Genomic DNA, 20,382 nt, shown 5'->3' with positions numbered 1-20,382 from the left:
GCATTCTGGAAAAGGCAAAACTATGGCGACAGTAAAAAGATGAAAGATTGCCTGGGGTTAGAGGGAGAAAAGGATGGATAGGCAGAGCACAGAGGAGTTTTAGGGCTACTATGTACAATACTGTAATTGCAGATACATGTCATTATACATTTGTCAAAACTCATAGAATGTACACCACCAGGAATAAATCTTAATGTAAATTACGGACTTCGGGTGATAATAATTGTATCAACTCTCCATTTCCGAGGATTTGTTGTTGCTGCTTATTGTAGTTGTTATTGTTTAATGACTTTTCTAAACAGACAAATTCTGTAGTCTATTCTTTGTTTTATGTGGCTCCTGAAGTCTCTGTTATATTATCTTAGTGGTCAGCAAATGACTGGGCAGAGTCCTTAAACAAAGGAATACCTCAGAGAGATTGCAGGTTTGGCTCCACATCACTGCAATAAAGCAGGTATCTCAATAGAGTGAGTCACATAAATTTTTTGGCTTCTCAGTACATACAAAAGTCATGTTTACACTGTACTGTAGTCTATTACGTATGCAACAGCATTATGTCTAAAAAAACCAATGTACATACCTTAATTTAAAAACTTTATTGCTAAGAAAATGCTTACCATCATTTGAGCCTTCAGCAAGTTGTAATCTTTTTGCTGGTAGAGGGTCTTGCCTTGATGTTGATGGCTGCTGACAGATCAGAGTGGTCAGCAGGGTGGTCAGCTGAAGGTTGGGGTGGCTGTGGCAATTACTTTTCTTTTTTTTTAATATTTGTTGTTTGCTGCATCACGTTTTAGTTGTGGCACGCGGGATCTTTTTTGCGGCACGCGGGCTCTTTTGTTGCGGCGTGCGCTTCTCTCTAGTTGTGGCCTGCGGGTTTTCTCTCTCTAGTTGTGGCACGCGGGCTCCAGAGCGTGTGGGTCTGTAGTTATGGCGCATGGGCTTAGTTGCCCCGTGGCATGTGGGATCTAAGTACCCTGACCAGGGATCGAACCCGAGTCGCCTGCATTGGAAGGTGGATTCTTTACCACCGGGCCACCAGGGAAGTCCCGCGATTTCTTAAAATAAGACAACAATGAAGTTTGCCGCACTGACTCTTCCTTTCATGAACAATTTCTCTGCAGCATGCAATGCTCTTTGATAGCATTTTACCCACAGTAGAACTTACAAAATTGCAGTCAATCTTCTCAAACCCTGCTATTGCTTTGTCAACGAAGTTTATGTAATATTCTAAATCCTATGTTTTTGTTCAACCAACTTCAGAGCATCTTCACTTGGAGTAGATTTCATTTCAAGAAAACACTTTCTTTGCACATCCTTAGGGAGCAACTCCTCATTCATTAAAGTTTTATCATGAGGTTGCAGCAATTCAGTCACATCTTCATACTCCACTTCTAATTCTGGTTCTCCTGCTATTTCCACCCCATCTGCAGTTACTTCCACCACTGAAGCCTTGAACCTCTCAAAGTCATCCGTGAGGGCTGGAATAAAGTTCTTCCATACTCCTGTTAATGTTGATATTTTGACCTCTTCCTATGAATCACAAAGGCTCTTAATGGCATCTAGAACTGTGAATCCTTCCAGAAGGTTTCCAATTTACTTTGCCCAGATCCATCAGAGGAATCACTATGGCAGCTACACCCTACAAAATGTTTTTTTTTTTTTTTTTTTTTTTTTGCGGTACGCGGGCCTCTCACTGTTGCGGCCTCTCCCATCGCAGAGCACAGGCTCCGACGCGCAGGCTCAGCGGCCATGGCTCACGGGCCCAGCTGCTCCGCGGCATGTGGGATCTTCCCGGACCGGGGCACGAACCCGTGTCCCCTGCATCGGCAGGCGGACTCTCAACCGCTGCACCACCAGGGAAGGCCCAAAATGTATTTCTTAAATAATAAGACTTGAAAGTCAAAATTACTCCTTGATTCATGGACAGCAAAACAAACGTGTTAGCAGGCACAACATTAATCTCACTGTACATCTCCACCAGAGCTCTTGGATGACCAGGTTCATTGTTGATGAACACTAATATTTTGAAAGAAAACTTTTTTTCTGAGCAGTAGGTCTCAACATTGGTCTTAAACTGTTCAGTAACCTATGTCATAAACAGATAGGCTGTCATCCAGGCTTTGTTGTTCCATTTATAGAGCACAAGCAGAGTAGATTTAGCATAATTCTTAAGGGTCCTAGGATTTTTGGAATAGTAAATGAGCATTGGCTTCAACTTAAAGTCACCAGCTGTGTTGGCACCAGCAAGAGTCAGCCTGTCCTTTGAAGCTTTGAAGCCAGGCATTGACTTCTCCTCTCTAGTTATGAGAGTCCTAGATGGCATTTTCTTCCAATATAAGGTTGTTTCATCTACCCTGAAAATCTGTTGTCTAGTGTAACCACCTTCATTAATGATCTTAGCTAGATCTGGATAACTTGCTGTAGCTTCTACAACAGCACTTGCTGCTTCAGCTTGCACTTTTATGTTATGGAGATGGCTTCCTTTTCAAACCTCATGAACCAACCTCTGCTCACTTCAATCTTTTCTTCTGCAGCTTCCTCACCTCTCTCAACCTTCACAGAGTTGAAGAGAGTTACGGCTTTGCTCTGGATCAGGCTTCGGCTTAAGGGAATGCTGTGGCTGGTTTGATCCACTAAAACTTTCTCCATATTAGCAATAAGGCTGTTTTGCTTTCTTACCATTCATGTGCTCACTGGAGCAGCACTTTTTTTTTTTTTTTTTTTTTTTTTTTTGCGGTACACGGGCCTCTCACTGTTGTGCCCTCTCCCGTTGCGGAGCACAGGCTCCGCACGCGCAGACTCAGTGGCCATGGCTCACGGGCCTAGCTGCTCCGCGGCATGTGGGATCTTCCCGGACCGGGGCACGAACCCGTGTCCCCTGCATCGGCAGGCGGACTCTCTACCACTGCGCCACCAGGGAAGCCCAGAGCAGCACTTTTAATTTCCTTCAAGAACTTTTCCTTTGCATTCACAACTTGGCTAACTGTTGGTGCAAGAGGTCTAGCTTTCAGCCCAGCATGATTTCCTCACTAAGCTGAATCATTTCTAGTTTTTGATTTAAAGTGAGAGCCATGTGATTCTTCCTTTCACTTGAACACTTAGATGCTAATGAAGCGTTATTAATTGGCCTAATTTCAATATTGTTTTTTCTTAGGGAATAGGGAGGTCCGAGAAGGAGAAAGACAGGGAACAGCTGCTTGATGGAGCAGTCAGAACACACATGGCATTTATCGACTATGTTCTCTGTCTTATATGGGCATGGCTCGTGGTGCCCCAAAACAATTACAATAGTAACATCAAAGATCACCGGTCACAGATCACCATAAGTATAATAATAATGAAAAAGTTTGAAATATGGTGAGAATACTAAAATGTGACACAGAGACATGAAGTAAGCAAATGCTATTGGAAAAATGGTGCTGATAGACTTGCTTGATGTGGGGTTGCCACAAACCTTCAATTTGTAAAGAATGTAGTATCTGCAAAGCACAATAAAGTGAAATTAATAACATGAGGTATGGCTGTACCTGGAAACAAAAAATCTTCCAGTCTTTGCAGAGGGCTCATACGTGTTTGTTTTGGCCCGCTTTCAACACTTGCCAAGAACCTTACAATTCTACCTTAGCCTTTATTTCCAGCTTTCTTAGACCCTTAAGGTCAGCGGGAGGTGAAAATTTCTGTTTTTTTTTTGGTTTCTCCTGAACACGCACACAGCCCTATGCATGCATTTGGCTTTCTACATTCTCAGGACTTTGTCAGAGCTTTGTAAGCCCTTACTGGACACTCATTCCCCAGCCTTTCCTCACAAGCTTTTTGTTTAGTCTGTTTGCCCCTGCTGTTAGTGATCACCACAGGCAGTAGTAACCTAAGATTATTAGACTGTAAATATTTTCAACCAATACTCCAGGGAAGGAGATTTAGCACTAGGCTAGTCTGTAGTTAGGCAAAATAAAGACACGCCTTTAAGCCACTATTCTAGGAAGCCACCAGGCAGATGAGAACAAATAACTAACCACAATTCTTTACTCACTCTGGTACCAGGAATGCAGGCTGTTATTCTCATAGCTACCACTGATCTAAGGAGAGGGGGATGGGACTGGAATCACATTAGTACTTATTAAGAATCAGCTATTTTCCTTAAATAAGTATTTTTGCCAGGTTGTTGCAGGCCTTTGGCTAATTTCCAGAGTTCAAAAAATGTTGATTCTGACAGTTGTTTGCCCATTTTTCATTGGGAATTTTGCCTAATAATTTTAAAAAATGTTTGTTGAGATACAACTGATTAGAAAGTTCAGTTTTGTGGCCAGGATTCAATTGTTGGTGGAACCTCTATCTTTGACATCTTGAGGAATCTTAGTTTATGGCAGCTGTGCAGCTAAGAAATGTCCAAAAGAGGTCGTACAAGTCTAGGCAAGGTCAGATCCTGAGACGGTTTAGCTCTAATATGACCCTCAACTTTTCAGATCCTTAAACTCTAAAGAGTTACCTCTAATTCTCAGAAATGATTCATGCTAACCAAACTAATAAGAAACTAATTTATAAATCATAATGTCAATAAATTATTTCATAATGCAAACTATTTCTGGCAAGATAACCAATATCAGACCATTTTTTGGTCTCTGTTTCCCAGTGTGTTAGTAGCCGTGAAAGAGACCAGGTCAAAAAATTGCATGGGGGCTTCCCTGGTGGTGCAGTGGTTGAGAGTCCGCCTGCCGATGCAGGGGACTCGGGTTCGTGCCCCGGTCCGGGAAGATCCCACATGCCACGGAGCGGCTGGGCCCGTGAGCCATGGCCGCTGAGACTGCACGTCTGGAGCCTGTGCTCCGCAACGGGAGAGGCCACAACAGTGAGAGGCCCGCGTACCGCAAAAAAAAAAAAAAAAAAAAATTGCTTGGTGAGCACAGGTTAGAATAATGCAGTTGGGTGTTACTGTAAAATATTTCTTCTAGGCAGGGTACCAGGGAGAATTTCCATCTCTAATTCTGAGCCTCATTTATAAAATGTCAATTACAGTAACCACTTAAAAGTATTGGTTAGGATTAAATGAAATTACACATGTGCATGAATCATGATTTCACTATGACAGAAATCAATTCAACTTTAGACAAAAAGGAAAACTTCATAATTCACAGAATCCAAGGAATGACTGAACAACCAAACCATAGGAAGAGCAGGAATAATGCCTTCCTCTCTGTCCCTGTTTGACTTTACTCTGTGTGTTGGCTCTGTTCCCTGCAACTGCAGCTTAGTTTCCTCCATATGGTGAGGAACATGGTCACTGATAACTCCCACATTTTACATCTTACAATCTGGCTACCAAGATTCTACTTTTTTTTTCCTTTTGTTCTCAATTCCTGTTAGAAGATGTTTGGGTTACATCCTTAACCCTGAAGAAATCAATTGTGGCCAAAGGAAAGAACATGCAATTTTCCCACAGGTGCTACAGGGTTTAAGCTGACAGAGGAACAGTGTGGTAAATTGTATTATTGCCCCCAATTATTTGCTCCTCACTTTCCATGTATATGTGACTTGAAGCTTCCTTTCCTTGTGGAAAGAGTATATATCCCCTCTCCACTGAGGTTGAGCTTAGCCATATGATGTGACACTCGTGCAGAAGCTTTAAGAGGCACCATGATCCTCTGGCAGCTCCCTGGCTGCCCCACTCTGTCCTGAGATTGGGCAAGTCTCATGTAGGAGTTGTTTCTTCACCCTGGAATCCAGGATGAGACAGCACATGGTGCACAGCCATAGTCTTCCCAAAGCCTGAAGCAGCACTGTAAGCAACTTGTAGTCTACATGTAACATAAGCAAAAATTAGTCCTTTGTTTTCTAAATCACTGAATTTTCAGAGTTGTTTGTTATACAGCATAACCTGGTGAAAGCTAATACAAGCAGTTCCCAGAAAAAGAGAGGGGAGATGCTGGCTGGTGAAACATTAAATTATTTAAAACAGTGCCTACAATACAGAATGCATTCAATATAGACTCCCCTGAGAAACATCAATAAATCCTAACTTTCCAACTCCCATGTCTAGCGAGTCATAAAACATTCTCATCATAAAGGTGAATTATAATATATTGAGAAAACATAATTTATTCATATTTCTTACATATGCTGGTTGCCCTGACTGCATTTAGGAGAGACCCTGGTCCTACTGGCAACTCATTTTTTAACCATTCCTCAGAATGATGATCCACCTTACGCAGTATCTTACTTTCTTCCACTCTCAATATTCAGAAGATTCTCCCAATCAGAGGCTTTGCTGCTTTCTCTCTGGTCTACATTTTTTCCCCCCAGTCTACATTTTGGTTTGCGTATTTCCTCCCTCTGTATACTTTCCCTGGAGAATTATAATCGTTCATACAACTTCAACCTGCCAACGTAATTAAAACCTCCAAATATACTTCTAGGCCAGATCTTGTTCCTGTGCTCTAGACACACCTACCCATCTGCCCACTGGATACCTTCACTTCATGTCCCATTGACACCTCAGACACAGCCACTCTACTCATCACCTTTCTTTTCAAATCTGTTTTCTTCTCCTTCTTCTTTGGGCCTGTACTGCCTATCCTGGTTAATGGCACCGCCATGTACCTAGTTGCTCATGCTCAACATTTTGGCATCACCTTCATTTTCTCCCCTTTCCTCATGCCCTGGCTATTCCAATCATGTAACTGTTTCAACTCCTGTAGAGTCTGGTCTCTACACGTGTGCCAAATCGTCCTTTTCCTCTGGTTCTCCTGCCATGGCCTGCAGCTCCGTTCCATCAGACATTTAATGACTTCTTTAATACTAATTGCTATTCTAAATGCTGCAGATAAAGAATGAATAAGGCATACTCCCTGAGGCCCAGGAACTCACTTTCTAGTCAAGAGGATAAACAGATCATTTCATGTATACAACAGGGTAAATGCTAAAACAGAGTTATGGATAGGGGACTACGGGAAATCAGAGAAAGAATGCTTTACCTAAACTAGCCATTTGGAGAAGTGGAGAATTTTGAACTGAGAAAGGATGACATGGAGTGAGCAGAGCAAACTAAAATGGAACACATTATATACAGGGAGGGAGAACTGCCTTAGCAAAAGTGTGAATGATGATACCGAGAAGGAAATATTGAAGACTGAGGCTAGAGGGAGGGGTTAAGTGGGAGCCAAATCATGTAACGTGGACTTACTTAAGGAGCTTAGACTTAACCTTACAGGGCAGTAGTTTCAAACTGGGCTAAACAAAGCTCCTCAGGGTTCACTGAGTGGGCGGGGGCATGGAAGGCCAGCTGGGCTTCACAGCTTTGGTTCTGACACCTACTTCAAGGGGAACAGCTCAGCTAACCTTTATCCCATCATTTGCATAATAGTTCCCTGACCTAAAGGTGTTGGGTGTTTATCAAAATCACACACATAACGGGGTTGGAGAGGGTATCATTAGCTTGGAAAGCATGAGTGCTGAACAGTTTAAGCCAACTGTTCTGCAGACGAATCACAAGATGAGACATTCAGTTATCATTTCCACATAGCTTTCTATGATCTTTCACATCCAATCAGTACCTTGCGCAAAAATTAGGTGACAGGAATCTTCTGTGATCACTTGCTTTCCACCAAGTTCAAAACACCTTCTGTGGGCTTGTTACCACAATTTAAGATCTATTGTACCAAGAAAAACACTGTATTTGCTCCCTTTCCTTAACTCAGCTGTGGGAGAAAAGAATTAAGCACTTATTGTTCAGCTTTCAAGGCAGATGTCAGTTTATTTGGGAGGCAGCAGGCAGAGGAGGAAAGACTTCTTGTCTTCTTTCCCCCCAGTTAGAGGTCTCAAAGTCCAAGCATTGTGTAAGGCTTCTGTAACTGGCAGGAGATATGGCTCCTCTTGGGTGGAAGCCTGGCTCCTCTGAGAATCATCAGAGTTCTGCTCCAGGGGGAGCTGGAGTAAGAACGGCAACTCACCGAGGGCTTAATATGTTCTGGGTACCATAACTGCATTAACTTATTTAACCATTACAACGAAGCTAAGAGATAGGTACTGTGTGATCCTCATTTTAAGTATAAGGAAATTCAGGTATAGAAGCTAAGTAACTTGTTCCAGATACCTAGGTGGTAAATGGCAGGGCCAGAATTCAAATTCAGACAGCCTGGCTCCCGTATTTGATCTCACAATCACTGAGCTAAAGCGTCTCCTTAAAAGTGGGTCTTACACAGAGTCCTTCAATGCAAAGGGTGTAAAAGGCCAACCCCAGCAAGCCTAGCCTGGGACCAGGGCTTAGTCTTTTTAAAGTCAATCTATCTCATCTCTACCATTTGAAAAGAAAGCCTGTACAGTAAGTCCCCTACGTACGAACTTTCGGGTTGCAAACTTTCAAAGATGCAAACGTGCATTTGCATGTCCAGTCACGTAAGTTAGTTCACATGCCTGGCATACATTGTCACGCACGTGCATCCTCTGCAAGTGGTTGTGTTTTTGTGTACTTTACTGTACCGTACTGTATACAGTAGTGCAGTATCTTTATTTCAAGCCCAGGATGTCCGGAAGCAAGTGTAAAAGCAGTGGTGATGTAGGTGGTACTAAGAAGCGCCAGGAATTGGAGGCCCAGAGAAAGGACGAAGAGAGACAAGAGGAAGAAGGAACTGAAGAACCAAAGAGATTCACGACACAGGAAATGGCAAGGGGGTTTTCTTTATTTGAGGAGGCACTGTTAGTTTTTGAGGCACAGGACTCAAATGTAGCACGGTACACGAAGTTTGCAGCAGCCGTTGAAAATGCACCCAGTGCTACCGTGTCATCTATGATGAGAGAAAAAGAGCTACTACCCAGACATTATTAGATCGTTTTTTCAAGAGGGTAAATAGAATTGAATCCAGCAAGGAACCAGAAACTGTGCCATCAGCGTCAGGCGTGAGTGAAACTGCAGCTTGCCCTCCACCTCCTATTGCTGATGATCCTTCAGCTCTACCATCTCCCACCTCCGCTCCCTCCTCCAGTCAGTAACTCTTCTTGCCTGTTCACTTGATGCCAGCCCCTGTATGCCAGCTGTTGTACTGTACTACTGTACCTTTCAAGGTACTGTACTGTAAGATTAAAAAATGTTTTCGTTACTTTTTGTTTGTTTTTTATGTGTTATTTGTGTGAAAAGTATTATAAACCTATTACAGTACTATATAGCCGATCGTGTTAGTTGGGTCCCTAGGCTAACTCTGTTGGACTTACGAACAAATTGGACTTACGAACACACTCTTGGAATGGAACTCGTTCGTGTGTAGGGAACTTACTGTACTTTGACGGTCCAGTTCCCCCAAGGTTGCTACAAAAGTTGAGGCTGTGTCCTTATCAACTCGTTTACTAACCACGGGCCAATTCTAATTGGGTCAACTATTTTATTTTGCTCAGGGAGGACACTATAAGTGAAATTCTTGGGTCTTTTAACCACTAAGGAACCCCACATCTTTAATACATTTTTTCAAATGTACATTCTAAACCAAACAACCTCAGTGTATAAACTTACACATTCAACATGACTCTTGCTTCCCCTTTTCTAAGGGAAATCTTTAATTAGGATTTAGAATTATTCTCCACACAAATAATTTTTTTTAAGTTTATAATACACAGCTATAGGCGTTAGGGAGCCACTGAACGGGAAATTTGCTTTTTAGATTGTTCTAGCTTCAGCATGGAAGGTAAATTTAAGGGGTGCATGACTGAAGGCTCGATGATGAAAAGGCCATTATAACAGACAAGGTGAAAGATTAAAAGAAGATGAACGCAGGCAGTGGTAATAAGCATGGAGAGGAGAGGGCAGACTTTTCAAAATTTAGTAAGTAAAGAGGTAAAACTTGGTAATTATGTTGGTTATTCTCCATTTGCCCTACAGCACCATTTTCTACCTTTCTTTGCCCAGCCCTGTGCCCTGGAGGGTGGCTGACTCTCTGGACTGTATCATCCAAAATCCCTTACTGGCTGGCTTTGGATTGGGTTCTGCTAGTAGGAGGCATTAGTAAGAGACTGGTGGGCAGGGGGAGAAAAAGGTCAGGGAATTCTCTCCTCTGCTTACGGCTATAGTTCCATCTAGGTGGTCCCTCTTCCATAACTACAACTTTCTGGTTCTGGTAATACAGTCCTCTCCTGCTTCTTCAGGTCTGTGGGTACCTCTCAAATCTTGCTGACTCCCTTAACTTCCCTGACCTCTGTAAAGAGTCCTTTGGCTAAACTCTCTTTAATTAATAAGCCTTCTGAGTCTTTTTCCTTCTGGGACCTGGACTAGCAGTGATTGATGGGGAATGGGGAGAGGAGTACAAAGAGTTGAGGTGACTCCCGGGTTTAGATTCTTTCCTCTCAAATGGATTTTTAGCGTTTTCCTGAGTGTCTTGTTAGGACATGCTCTATTCAGATTACTTGGAATCCATCCCTGGCACCATCACTTTGGTTGGCATTTCCAGCAGGAGATTCAGGCAGGTTCTCCAGAACCAAGCATGGTGCCTGGTGTAGAACGGCACTCCATACATGGATTTTCTCTCTCAGTGTCTCTGAACTTTACTGTCACATTATTATAGGCCCCCATACACTCAGAGTTTGAACTCAGCATTGGTCTGGCCATTCATTGTTAGTTTTATATCTAACTTTGAGTTCTAGATTTTGAAATGTACATGGGACAGTTAGAAAGGGCTATGTAAAACAACAACAACAAAATTCCCAATTATAGTAAAAGCTTTGAAAACATTGAAGAAACTGGGATTATTTAGCAGTGAGAATGCATTAGTGCACATTTTAATACCCAAGCAGTTGGCCTATGGCTGTAGTGTTCTGTTGATTAAATTATAGAATTTTCTCTCCAACAAGTAATTCAGTATGATGAACATTCTATTCTTCATCATATAACAATCACTTCAACTCACAAGAATTTAGTTTTAGTTGACAGACTCTTCATAATGCTTGTATAAGTCATTAATTGTATCTCTACTCCCTACATTGCCTTTATGCCTATACTGCATACCCTAAATACTTCAAATACCCTAACAACCCCTATAGAAAACTGCCCCATACCTGGCACCCCTCGCATACACATTAGACTCACCAGGGAGCTCTTTAAAAATACTCATTCCCAGACTCCACCCCATGCCAATTAAATCAGCAATTTGGAGATGAGGCCCAGTTGAGGATATTGTTTTAAAGCTCCCCAGGGCATCCCTGGTGGCGCAGTGGTGGCGAGTCCGCCTGCCGATGCAGGGGACGCGGGTTCGTAATCCCTGTCCGGTCCGGGAGGATTCCACATGCCGCAGAGCAGCTGGGCCCGTGAGCCATGGCCGCTGAGCCTGCGTGTCCGGAGCCTGTGCTCCGCAACGGGAGAGGCCACAACAGTGAGAGGCCCGTGTACCGCAAAAAAAAAAAAAAAAAAAAAAAAACTCCCCAAATGATCCTAAAATGAACAAAGTTGAGAACAAGACTCCAAACCATAAAATAAAACAACCAAGATCACACAAAAAGATATGACTCTCCACAGAATGTATAAACCCAAGATACCTTGTGTCTGTTTATCCCTTGTTAATGAACTTCCTGTGAGCCTTTTCCCCCCATTAACCTTCAGTTTTTGCACACTGGAAAGCTGATTGAGAGCCCCTCCGTTGGTTTTGCTTCCTTGTTTGACGTGTGTGGTTTGTTGACAAGCTGCCCAGAACATGGTGAAAGACAACCACAATTAAACCTACCTCTGAGTCAGCAGTGGTTTTCTCCATCAGTGAGGTTTTTCTTAGGACCCTAAAAGAGGGTGAAAAAAGAGCATATAAATGAAGGAATCAAATAGACTCTCAACAGTCGTTAAAGGTAACAGTTTGGGTTGGGGAGGGGGAAGGCTATTGTGAACAAAAGAACGATGCTTTCAATATTTTCAAAGAAAGCTTTGACTAAGGATCAAGAAGTAAAATGTGTATTCTGCATTGGTTTTGCATCATGCTTCACGGTTCTTCGTGATCAAATATAGGGTTCTTTCAAAAGTGAAAGGTAATTGCAATAAATAGTTACTTTCAATAAATATACATGATCTTGAATAATTCCAAGTCTTAGTTAGGAATGAGGTAATAAGAAAATAGTTTTTAAAATGTTTTCTGTCTCAGTTTCTTACGGTGAGCAAATGTTCCATGTTATTTGTGTCAGTTCCATTTTTTCTAAGTGACTTTCCCTATGTAGAGAGTGTCCTGAGTTATAGATAAACTACACAGGAATGCAGAGAACCTGTGATTTCTCTATCTAGGATAATTGCAATGTAACTTAGTGAGGCCTAGTAGCTCACAAAGTTATCTGAAGTATTTCACAAGGGACAGGAAGCATCCCTTGCACTTTTTTAGCAGTAGTCACTGCCCACAGGTTGATACTGTAGATGATGAAACAACCCAAGTTGGCTTCTTTTATTTCTTCTCTGCCCTTTCTCCACTTCCTGTCAAGTTTTCCCTCCATCTCAGCCTATGTTGACTTGGTAATAATATGTCCACTTTCAGTTTCATGCAGTCTGAATGCTTTAGGTAGTTTGGTTATCTCACAAACCAAACAGACCAAAAAACACAACAAGGCAAAACAAGACAAAAGAAACCTTGCCCTGTGGAATGGGAAAGCAGACCCTGGAGTTCAAGATAATCTGTAAAATGAAGTATTGCATAACTCAGAGCAGGGACTCAAAGAGGTGATTGAATGATGAAGTCTAAAGTGATTTCTCCAAACCAAAATCTCTGGAGAGAATGATTGGGAGGTCTCCCTCTGCTTTCTGGAAAGAGATTCCAGCCAATTACATCTGACTCTTAAAGGATATGAGTTGCATAGGGTTCTGATCAAATGCTTAAAGGTGTTAGTGACTTAATTTTTAATAATCCAGCTAAGTTTTAAATGACTCTAGATAATAGTAATAACACATAGCATTACATATGTATATATTATATATAAAATGCTTTTGTATATAGTATCTCATTTGATGGTCATATCAATCTTGTGTCCAAAGTAGGAAAGGTAGCTTTGTTAGGCCTTCTTACAAATAATGACTCTTAAGGAAATGTTCTTAAATGGGCCAGAAAGGACCAAGCTTGGACTAGAATGCATGTATTTTTTTTTTTTAAGTCTTTTCACATTCTACCACATCGCACTGGGACTAAGTCCTTAGCATTTCAGTTGTGTGAGGTGATGAAGGAAGAAGTTTTCATATACTGAGGTATGGGGAACACATTCTTGCTTACACGTGATTTAACTTAAACTTTATGCTAACCAGAACAGCCTGTTTTGTGGCCTATTAAACATACATTGTACATTTGCTTTAACCATTAAAGAAAAGGGTGCCTTGTCCAGAAGTAGTATGTCCATTTTTAAGATAGAGATAAACGTCTTCCTCTTCCTGGGACGTCAATGGTCAATGCTAGTACTCCTTAGATGACAAAGCTCCCTTCCCAGGCACAAGGCCATACTGACTCGCTGTGTGCGTGATGCTGTCTTTTATGAAACCTTGAAAGAATGTACCTCTCTCGCGTTTGATATTCTTTGTTCCGACAAGATATAAAACTGTGCTGAAACCATGTTTCCTTGGAACAGTTCCTCAGAGCTACCCAAGAGGCTGTTTGTCAGGCTATACTTCTCAGTTTGGCTCAAAACTCTCTTCTATTCTTATTATAGATCAGCTATTGATGACTTCCCTCTACACAGTGAAATAAATACAATTCAATCTTAAATTTAGTAAAGGAGCAATTGAGGTTGAGAAAGAAATAAGGACCTTAAATGGTTGGGAAAGTCTAAGTGCAAAACCTGGGAGTTGGGGGATGTAGTTTCCACTAAAATTTAAACATATGAGTACTTACTTTAAGCCAGACTCTGCTAGGTGCAAAGTTAAAAAATGGTTAAGAACAGATCCTGCCTTCGAGGAACTTTCTGACTAGGGCAGCAGGTCACAATCTAGTGATCTGGACTTTGAAGAATTGATTAGGATTTACATGTGTGCTCAGAGGAAGGGTGGTTCAGATAATCAGGTCAAAAGAGAAGGCAAAAAGGCATATAAATGATGAACTTTTGAGAGTGAAGGAGACCCCAAAGTTTGTCAGTTTGATACGGAAAATTGCTCTATTATTTTGTTTCTTAAGTAAAATACTCACCATCAGCATGTATGAAACCAGGGGCAAAAGAGACTTTTTTCAGCCGTAATTCCTATGCACCACCCCCTCCATTTAAAAGTTCTCAATCTACCCCTTAGGGTCCACACTTGAATGCAAAAAAACTTTTAAAATGTAACCACTATACAGTGGTGATACACCGAACAGTGAGATAAACCCTAAGCTCGTTTGAAAGAAAACTGAACAGGGAGCCAGTGACTCGGGTTTGAGCTGTGCCTATGCTACGAACTGTTCTGTGATCTTGGGCAAGTAACTTCTCAGGATGTCCCTCTCGGTCTGTAAGATGAGTATGACCCAAAGGTCCACCTCACCGAGTTCTGTGAGGATGATTTTTAAAATGCCAGTGAAAGCATTTCCTCTACTCCATTTAGGGTGCTTTTGCTATCTCCGGGGTCCTTCCACTCTTCGCCACTTTGAGATTTGGTGCATCACGACCCAAAGGCCTTAAGCATCACCACAATTGCCTGACCGTCTCTCCTCATACACACCCACGTCCCTCGCGGTAACTGAGTCTGCCGAAGGAAGTCTCGTAGCTGAAGTCACACACTCCTAAAGCCCAGGAGGAAGGAACAGAAAGCTCCGATTCCAGCCGGAGAGATGTGAGTGACGCCAGCATAGTAGAAAGTCAGGAACGATCCTCTACGCGCAAGCGCAATGGCCACCCCGCACCTCCCCTCCCACGAGAGGGGGCGGGCCACGACGTGCCCACGTCGGACGCACTGCCGTTCGCGAAGCGTGCGTCGGCGGCGTAGGACACGCCCCTTGGGGAGGGGAGGGGTTTCTGCCTGGCAGAGGTGGGAGCTCTTGCAGTCGTAGGGGAATAGGTTTCCTGTTCCGGTTCTCGGGCTCTGGTTAGTCACGTGGAAGTGCGAACACCTAGACAGTTTGCGCTTTCCGTTCACCAAAGCATCTTCTCTTTGGAGATACAGGTGCAGATTTCGGCCGGTGACTCTGCCATGCCGAACTTGCGGCCCAGGCCCCGCCGAGGCGCCGGAAGGGGCGCCAGGGCAGCCGGGCGGGACGAGCTGGTGTCGCGGTCCTTGCAGAGCGCAGAGCACTGCCTGGGCGCCCAGGACTTCGGCACCGCCTATGCCCACTACCTCCTCGTGCTCAGCCTGGCGCCGGAGCTGAAAGACGATGTGAAGGTGAGAAGGGCCCTTGTTTCTCTCGCTTGCAGGCAGATCCTGTGTTCTTCTCGTATAAATAAATGAATACATAAATAAATTGGAGGGGGGTACTATAAGTGATTGGTGGTGGTTATTAATGTTTACTGTTCACCCTTGACTCTTCTTTTGTTCGTAACCACAACCAGCGTATCAGAAAATATTGTCTGCTGCACCATCGAAATATATATCCAGAATCGTATCCCTTCTTACCACCTTCTTTTTTACTGCCCTGATTCAAGCTTCAGTCATCTCCTTCTGACTTTTGCAATAGGCTCAGGCTCGAAACTAGGCTTTCTCCTGCAGCCTACCGCAACACAGTCAGTATGAGCTTTTCATAATAAAAGCCAGATGATGTCATTTCTCTATTTCAAAACTTCCATTTCATTCAAAATTCCGAAGGTTATATTGCGTGAGGCCTCAGGTGATCTGCCACCTCCTATATCTAATTCTAGCAAGTCCCTGCCCCAGGCCCTTTGCACTTGTCTCTACTGTTACGTGGAACGAATGTTGAATTAAGTTTGGGATTAGCCTAAAGTAATCATTCGATGATGCATTCTTTAAGTTTCAGTTATTGGATCATTTGTCAGTTATTCTGTTGAAATGCTGTACATTTTTTTCCAAGTTATTTCAGAATCTAAATTTCAAAAAGTGATTTAACTTAATTTTGCATTCAACTTTCAGCCTGAAGCTACTTTGCTTTATTTCACCCAGGGTTTCTCAACCTCAGTACTACTCATATTTTGGATGGAATCTTTGTTGTGGAAAGCTGTCTTGTGCATGGTAGAATGTTTAGCAGCATCCCTGACTTCTACCCAGTAGATGTCAGTAGCATATAGACATTTAAATTTCAGGATCAGCTGGCCTCAGGGAGAAGAACGTGTTATGCTGAGATACAGTTTGCTCTTTTAGGTAGGCAGAAGTAGAATAATGGATCAATCCAAGTGCTTTTTCCTCAATTCTTTGTTCGTTAGTTTCCTCTTTCGTAAAACAGGGAAAATATCTTTTTTTATATTTAGTGTGTATTAAAAGTATTATCTAAAGTTTGTATTTCTTTGCCTGGTGTTCATTAGGGTTAAGTAACTAGCTCTGTTTCCTGCAGAACAGAGTCCCATATTTCTTTGCAGGGTCCTCTGCGAAAGACGTATCTCTTTAGTCTTATTTCCTTCTTCTCCCCATCCTTACACCTCAGCCATACCAAGTTGCTTAGCTGTAAATTCCCTGATCCATTTAATATAATCTGTGTTTTTTCCCCTCACATCCTAGAGTCTTCTTCCTTTCCTTGACTCTCTAGTAAAATTTATCAAAATTCAGTTTCAGATATACACTCTTCTGTATAAAATATGTGAAGATGATATAAAATGTGTTCCTGACTACAGCCTTCTGTCTTTGCACTGGGTTGCAGTGTGGAGAATGTTTGGTGGAGGTGTAATTAGAGCTAGGGTGACAGTGGGAAGACTCTTCCTGTAGTCCAGCAAGTGGTTACAAGGACCACGTTGTAACAGTGTGGGGGAGAGGAGGTGACAGATTTAACTATAATGAGAGAGAATTGGCTGGGTTTCAAATTAATTGTACTGGAGTTAAGGTGGCGTTCTAAGGTGACTTCTTAGTCTGAGGTTGGGCGGTACCTTAACCTTCTATCCTGTGTGAGAGAATACGATGGGTTCAGTTTAGAACATTTTGAATTTTTTCAAAATCGTATGTTATATTTCTCTCTATGAGGCCTCTCTGAGGATAGGAACAGGATTTATGTTATGTTGTTCTTTGATATTTGCACACCGATCAGGAAATATTTGGGTTGAGCTGAATTTGAGGTGACTGAGGGTCCCTGGTTGAGATGACCAATAGGGAGTGGTAACTATGGGTCTGAGGTTCAGGAGAGAGGGTCTCAATTGGAGATGCAGATGTAGCATCCATTAACACATAGGTGATAGTTAATGCACTGGGGATGCGTGAGAAGAGAGAAGCCGGTCAAGGAAGTACCGCTGAAACATAGGAGCCCACAAAAAAGAGGTTGGTGGAGAATATGATATGGCAGCCAAGTACGGACAGATTTTGCAGAGTGGTCAAGCTGTCTTAATTCTGCATGTTACTGCCATGTAGGTGGTAAAATTTATGCATTTATGTATTTATTTAGCAACAGGGCCTATTACAGCTAAATTAAACTTATGGTGATTTTCAGTTATAACTAAGTTTTATTTTCTGTGGAATCTTCAACCAGTGTTGAATATTCTTTCATCTTTTTTTTTTTTTTTTTTTTAATGGCCGTGCCATGCGGCTTGCGGGATCTTAGTTCTCCGACCAGGGATTGAACCATGCCCTCAGCAGTGAAAGCTCAGAGTCCTAACCACTAGACTGCCAGGGAATTCCCTCTTTCATCATTTATGTTACTGACTAATTTACTGTTTTCTCTTTTGTAAAGGAAACTTTTCAGTATACGCTCTTCAGATGGGCTGAAGAACTTGATGCACTCAGTCGAACACAAGACCTACTTGGTTGCTATGAGCAAGCCTTGGAACTGTTTCCTGATGATGAAGTGATTTGCAATAGTATGGGGGAGCATCTCTTCAGGTAGGTAGTGGTTTCAGTATTACTAGTTAAGGATTATTCTGCATCAGTCCAGATCGGATAAATTGTTGTACACTAATTCGAACATGGGAAGTTTAATATAAACAATTATTAATTATAACAGGGGATCAGAGTAATGAAGGGTTGGCTAGTAAGAAGAGAACTGAAAAGAATATAGGAATAGCAGATATAATATGTAATAATATTATATGTTATACTACGTAATAGCCAGTGCCCCTGGGGCTGAGATCGAGCATCCGTGGAAGAGTTCCTCTCACTGGGCTGAGATCCACACCTTGTTGGAGAGGACATAGCCCTCATTCACAGGATGGCAGAGAAGTCACTGTGGTCCCTTGCCAGGGAATTTGTTGTAAATCTGTCCTCTGGAGCTTCCTGGAAATTTGCTGTTTCCTTTTGTAAGAGTGCCGTTCCCTGTTTGGGTTCCAGAATGTCTTTTTTGCTTAAACCATACCCAAAATGAATAGTCCAATTCAATCTTTAAAACTGGCAGAATGCTTAGAGGTGCTTGTGAAGAAGTATGAGTGTAAAAGGGTTCTACTAGCTTAGTTCTCTTCAGTGTGTGGACCACACACTGGTGTGATCCACAGATTACCAGTCAATGACAGAGAAGTATAAAAACTGTGAGTAAACAGTTAGAAATCTATGTAGCAGTTTGACATTGCTGTAAATCCAAGCATGTGGTCAGGGAACTCCCTTGTTGAAGAGAGCATGGACCACTCTGCTGCTGAAATCTGGTGTGGGAGTTGCACACTAACTAATCATGTGCAGTACAAGTATGTTGGTCTACAGATACTTAGATATTTTAAAAGGAAAGGGAGTTCTTTATCATAGATAGTTTAAGAAATACTGTTCCGGATGGTTTGATAGTTTTCTCCCCCTGTCTTTTATTATTGATTTGCTCACATCTAATTTAGTAGTAGTTTTTTGGGTGACTCACCTTTAACTTTTTTCCTTAGACACAATGCCTCTGTTTTTGCAGTCATATTTATTTGGTTTCTTTTGTATTTAATTAAAATATATAATAATAACAAGTGCGACTGGTGTAAACTGGTCTGGCAGCGAATACAACTGACTTTTTTTTTTTTTAATTTAGACTTATTTATTTATTTACTTATTTTTTACTGAAATATAGTTGACTTACAATATTATATTACTTTCGGGTATACAACATAGTGATTCTGCATTTTTATAGAATATGCTCAACATAAAGTTAATATAAAATATTAATTAACTATATTCCCTGTGCTGTGCATTACATTGTTGTGTCTTAATTATTTTATTATTATTTTGTAATAGCTCTTTATTGGAGTATAATTGCTTCACAGTACTGTGTTAGTTTCTGTTGTACATCAAAGTGAATCAGCCATATGCATACAGATGTCCCCATATCCCCTCCCTCTTGCGTCTCCCTCCCACCCCTCCAGGTGGTCACAAAGCACCGAGCTGATCTCCCTGTGCTATGCTGCTGCTTCCCACTAGCTATCTATTTTACATTCGGTAGTGTATATATGTCGATGCTACTCTCTCACTTCGTCCCAGCTTACCCTGCCCCCTCCCCGTGTCCTCAAGTCCATTCTCTATGTCTGCATCTTTATTCCTGCTCTACAACTGACTCTTGATGACCATTCAACTCAATTGCAGAGGGAAAAGGTATGCAGGTACAGCGAAGAGGCACCTCTTAGCCATAGGCGTTAATATCTTTTACAGAGGGAGTGGTTTTTAGAAACCACTGGTGTTCTAGAAAGTTGTTTAAATGGAGGATGGCTAGGAGAGCCTCTACTATACCATAGTAAAGTAGTAATTCATAGTCAGTCAGTTGTTAATGTCCTGGAATGCATAAATATAAAAGCGATTCAGAAAGGAAAGAAGTGAATGAGAATCGCAGTCCTCACAGAAGGCTTCCCAAGGAGATGGCGCTTGGGTTGGGTAGGATCTGAGGTGCTGGTGAGGGGTTCTCAGGCCAGATAAGCGGCACGAACAAAGGCACTGTAATTGATAGTATATAGTTGAATATCTTGTCTGTTATGTTTTACTCTAGAATGGGCTTCAGAGATGAAGCAGCCGGGTATTTTCGTAAAGCAGTGAAGCTAAACCCGGATTTCAGTGATGCAAAGGAGAATTTTTATCGTGTTGCAAACTGGTTGGTGGAGCGCTGGCACTTTCTCATGCTTAATGACACCAGGAGGAATATGATTTATAACGCAGCGATCCAAAAGGCGGTTCGTTTGGGCTCCGGAAGCGTTTTGGACATTGGAGCAGGAACTGGAATACTAAGGTTTGTTGGAATTGTGTTTTAATTATGTATACCTATATACTAATGTAAATTAAGGATTGTACCAAATATGGAAACTTTAACAGCAGAATTTAAAAGTAGAGTTTATTTCTCATAATCTCGTTATGATTATTCATGGAACTATTATTATTATATTTTTCACTATAACTTTTACTTAATTAAGAAGTCGACATAACCACCAAGAAAAATTGGGGGTCATCATTGAAATTTT

At 41.9% G+C, this 20,382-nt stretch overlaps 1 protein-coding gene and 1 long non-coding RNA gene across 2 annotated transcripts in view; one reads left to right on the top strand and one right to left on the bottom strand.

Annotated features, from left to right (window-relative positions):
* The window catches only part of LOC138414081 (uncharacterized), a 39,741-nt gene extending 25,019 nt beyond the window's left edge, over positions 1-14,722 (bottom strand). Inside the window, exons 1-2 of the long non-coding RNA XR_011246461.1 lie at positions 14,438-14,722; positions 11,694-11,742 (exon numbers count right to left, since the gene is read on the bottom strand). This is a non-coding gene — a long non-coding RNA (uncharacterized lncRNA). The remainder of the gene's footprint in view (positions 1-11,693; positions 11,743-14,437) is intronic.
* A 229-nt stretch (positions 14,723-14,951) lies between these two features.
* PRMT9 (protein arginine methyltransferase 9) overlaps positions 14,952-20,382 on the top strand; it is a 30,795-nt gene continuing 25,364 nt past the window's right edge. The window contains exons 1-3 of the mRNA XM_060012119.1: positions 14,952-15,271; positions 17,712-17,860; positions 19,917-20,153. Coding sequence (XP_059868102.1) covers positions 15,083-15,271; positions 17,712-17,860; positions 19,917-20,153 — 575 coding nt within the window. The 5' untranslated portion in view covers positions 14,952-15,082. The remainder of the gene's footprint in view (positions 15,272-17,711; positions 17,861-19,916; positions 20,154-20,382) is intronic.

This window comes from Delphinus delphis, chromosome 5, assembly GCF_949987515.2.
Source record: "Delphinus delphis chromosome 5, mDelDel1.2, whole genome shotgun sequence".
NCBI classification, from domain to species: Eukaryota; Metazoa; Chordata; class Mammalia; order Artiodactyla; family Delphinidae; genus Delphinus; species Delphinus delphis.
This window is presented reverse-complemented; position numbering and strand designations above follow the sequence as displayed.